We start from the raw sequence: 3,843 nt of genomic DNA, 5'->3' as shown, positions 1-3,843 counted from the left end.
GATTCGCTGCAGATTGCTGTTCCACAGAACATTCCCTCTCAGCGTCTTCCTGAAAGCTAAGTTTCCTCACATGTTAATACCTGTAAAATACTGTCGACTTTTTATTATGTTCATTGCACAGTTGAGGGGTTTGCAAAGTCAAGAATGATTCAAGATTAACATTGCACAGTACATGGGCATACCTTTAGCTAGTATCTAAATTCATGGACAGTGGCGTTAGCAGTTCAGCCATTTTTGTTGTTGTTGACTTCCTTTTGAGGGTTATAAATTACAATGAAAAAAAAAAAAAACCCAAAGATTCCATAACTTCTAGTGAGGACTATGTACATTGTGTATGAAAACAAGATCAGTGCTCAAGTGAAGCTATTATCCTTACAGTTTTGAATGCAATTTTTGCAATTGGGTAGAGAAGCCTGAAAAATTCAGGACTCCAACGACCCTGTTGAAGTCCTGAAATTTTCAGGCCTCTCTGCGCAATTGCAAAAATTGCATTCATGATTGCTAGAATCATAGCTTCACTTTATTTCGTATCTACAGTTCAAAATAATTTATGATTCATTTAATACATCATTTTGTTCAAAGATCAGTGCTGCAGCGCAGTCACATGGTCGTGGCTTTGAACTTGGTTCAAGCCTGAATTTTTCCAATGCTCTCTTTGCAACAGCTGAAGTTGCTACTTAACTGCAATGATCTTCAACTCTTTTGTAAAACAACATCATCACTAATGTGAACTTGTCTATTATAGCAAAGATATCTGTGATGACATCCATTGTTATTAATGTGCCGATCTGGGGCCCATTTCTCGAAAGTCCCGAAACTTTACAGGCCATTTTTGGGTGTCACAATTCCCTCTGTGGCTCAAGAATGGAGAGTATTTGAGTCGTCAAACTTAACAGTCAGTTTGCTTTTTGTTACCTTGAAAACATGTTAAAAGATGGGCTTTCCTGAACAAGCGTTTGACAGGTTGACAAATGGCTTTTCGGGCTCGAAAAGTTTTCGGTACTTTCGTGAAATGGCCCCAGGCCAGAATTGTTCAGAAGTTGGATGATGCTATCCACCAGATAAATCACTATCCATTGGATAGTGCAATAATTATTGGTTTCGCTATGACTTTTGCACTGGATAGTGATTTAGCTGGTGTACATTGCTACCCACCGTTTGCGCAGCTGGGGCCAGAACTGTACTGGCTCTGAAAACAAAAGGTTCCTTAGTTGTCGTTGTGAATGTGTTTAAATGACGAAGATGCCACTATTTGACATTCCAGTCCTGCAGAATGCAGGATTTTTGTCAAGTAAACATAAGGTAATGGCCTAAGCTCCTGTGAGTCTTTGGTTGCTTACTGGTAGAGCAATCAAGATTGATAGTGGTTTGAAACCAAACTTCAGAGACGCAGAGACATCTTTCACTAATATTGAATTCAGATTGACAGTGACCACCAAGTCATTGAAGCATTGCTATAATTATATAAATATATGCATAATTGATCAATCATTTCCCTGAGAGAAACTATCTACTATTAACTAATTCCATCTCCTTGAAAGGAATCCCCAGTAAAGCATTTAAGTTTGTGTTTGCTAGTGATGTTCCCTCTTTGAGAACAGGCCATTCCCTTGTATACGAAAGAGTATGAAATCAATTACATGGGTTAAAAAAAAAACAAAAAAAGTGAATAAATCTGTTTATTTAACCACCTTGAGGCCGTGGGGCCTGATAATTAAAAATGTTAAATTACTGTGCAGAGAGTATCATGATCAGGGCTTTTCAATAAAATGTGAAGTTTGCGGCTGGTTTGAGTAGAGTTACAGAATGTAGCAATGATGGGCCTAATGGCCCCTTTTTCTAGGGGTGTCGGGGCGTACCATTTTATAAAAGAACACTCCCAAGCACCACACCTCAAAAGCAAGATTGACGATCACATTTAGACGACTTCATGTTGTCGTTGTCAAAATGAATATTTTGATCTTAGATTTGAAAGAATCTGGAAAAATTTGCCAACTTCTTTGAGTGAAGAAGCTGATGAAAATTGTTGGCACAGTGCTTTAATATTGAAACCACTGCATGATACATGGGACAAGGGTTCATTGATGGAGATATATTTATAACTTTGTTTTTACTGAAGGAAAAGTAAAGCACATGAAGATTTGGTTTAAAATGTACAAAAGTCATTTCCTAGCTTTAGGTTGTTCATTGTACAGTGTACAATCACACAGCATGAGTTTAGTATAATCATAATCATAATAATAATAATAATAATAATAATAATAATAATAATAATAATAATAATAATAATAATAATTATTATTATTATTATTATTATTATTATTATTATTGTGTTTATAATAATGTTTATATAAAATTTTAACTTTGTGTAGTGCAGAAGATGGTATATGTTAACTGTGTGAAATGTACCTCTACATCTGTACGTTGAAAACTCGTGACATCCCACTTGTGTTTGTCAACCATCTGAGCCAGGTGCATTTTGTCGACTTTTGGATACTCCTAGCAGAAAAAGCTTGTCAATAATAATTGTCATTTAAAGCAGAACCTAGTTTCATGGCCAAGCATCAATGTGTTTCTGGTTGTAGTTCTGTGGGGGAGCATCTGTATTGCTCTAGGCATAGTTTCAGCTCGTGTAATTAGCACTTGGGAAGTTCATTTTTCACGAGTATTAAACTCCAAGTCGAAATCAAAAACCAGTCATTACAAGAAATTAACTATCATCGCATTTTATGAGTCAAATGAAGCAGTTTTGTAAGGACCTAAAAAAAAACGAGGCCTGGGTCTTGAGACTTCTATTTATTTTCTTAAGGAGTTGATTTACTTTATGCAAAAATGATCTTTGGCTCACACAAGTCGTGTTATCTGTGTAATTCTTATTTGTGGCTTTCATAGAATTATCTTTCATCACGAAACAATGTGTCCAAATTTTTTTCCAGGATTTATACCTACAGCAAATAACATTACCTATACGCCTTTTTTTGAGCAAAAGCTACCATCGCTATTTGTTGACTTTGTTTCGTTCTCTGTCATTTTACCCTTTATATACGCGCGAGCACGCGTTCGAAAACCGACCACCCCTTCCACGCGTGCTACTGTGTCGATAAAACGGTCCTCGTCGCGTATCGCGAAACGAGAATGATTTCACGCATTTTGCGCAGTTCCGGTTGAGTAATTTTTTTTGTGCCTTGCCTAGCCCTTCATGTGCTCGTTCTTATCTTTATGAGCTTCACATAATCAGCTTCACCTTTTGGCGTGATAAAACTGTGATTTTTAGCGCAATCTTTCTCAAAGCGTGATGCTCTGGCTTCCTTGTTGAAAACCGCAGAGTAACATGCAGCATTCGTCACAGGCCGAGACATCGCTCCCAGAAATGAAGTAATGAACATTTAATACATAATGCCGCTTCACTACTAGTTGTTTTTTATTTCCCATAACAATAAGGATTTTTTTTTCCAACAGCGTTAATAATGATCGTTTCAGTCGAATGCATAATCAACACCGTTTCAGCGATTTTACCAACCAACTTGTCACGCCTCTTGACTCCATTGTACCTAGCGAGTTCTCGCGTCTATACAACGCGCACGCGTCGCGTATCGCGCAAAGAATTCGAAACGAGAATGATTTTACTCATTCTGCGTAGTTCCGGCTGAGTCGTTTTTCTTCTCTTCACTCACGCGTTCTTATGATTAATATCTTTATGAGTTTCGTATAATGAGCATCTCTTTTTGAGGTGATGAAACTGCGATTTTGAGCGCAATCTTTTCCAAAAGCTTGATGCTCTCTAGTAACTTCCTTCTCTGTTAAAATTCGGCAACGAGTACAATGAATGAATAATTCAATGTC

The 3,843-nt window shown here is 37.3% G+C and overlaps 1 protein-coding gene across 1 annotated transcript in view; it reads left to right on the top strand.

Moving 5' to 3' along the window:
* Positions 1-1,786, top strand: part of LOC137992241 (ER membrane protein complex subunit 2-like) — a 2,654-nt gene extending 868 nt beyond the window's left edge. The window contains exon 1 of the mRNA XM_068837451.1: positions 1-1,786. This exon is cut by the window's left edge and continues 868 nt beyond it. Within this exon, the coding sequence (XP_068693552.1) occupies positions 1-60 (60 nt within the window). The 3' untranslated portion in view covers positions 61-1,786.
* The last annotated feature ends 2,057 nt before the right edge of the window (positions 1,787-3,843 follow it).

This window comes from Montipora foliosa, chromosome 2 (genome assembly GCF_036669935.1).
Source record: "Montipora foliosa isolate CH-2021 chromosome 2, ASM3666993v2, whole genome shotgun sequence".
Classification (NCBI taxonomy): Eukaryota; Metazoa; Cnidaria; class Anthozoa; order Scleractinia; family Acroporidae; genus Montipora; species Montipora foliosa.
This window is presented reverse-complemented; position numbering and strand designations above follow the sequence as displayed.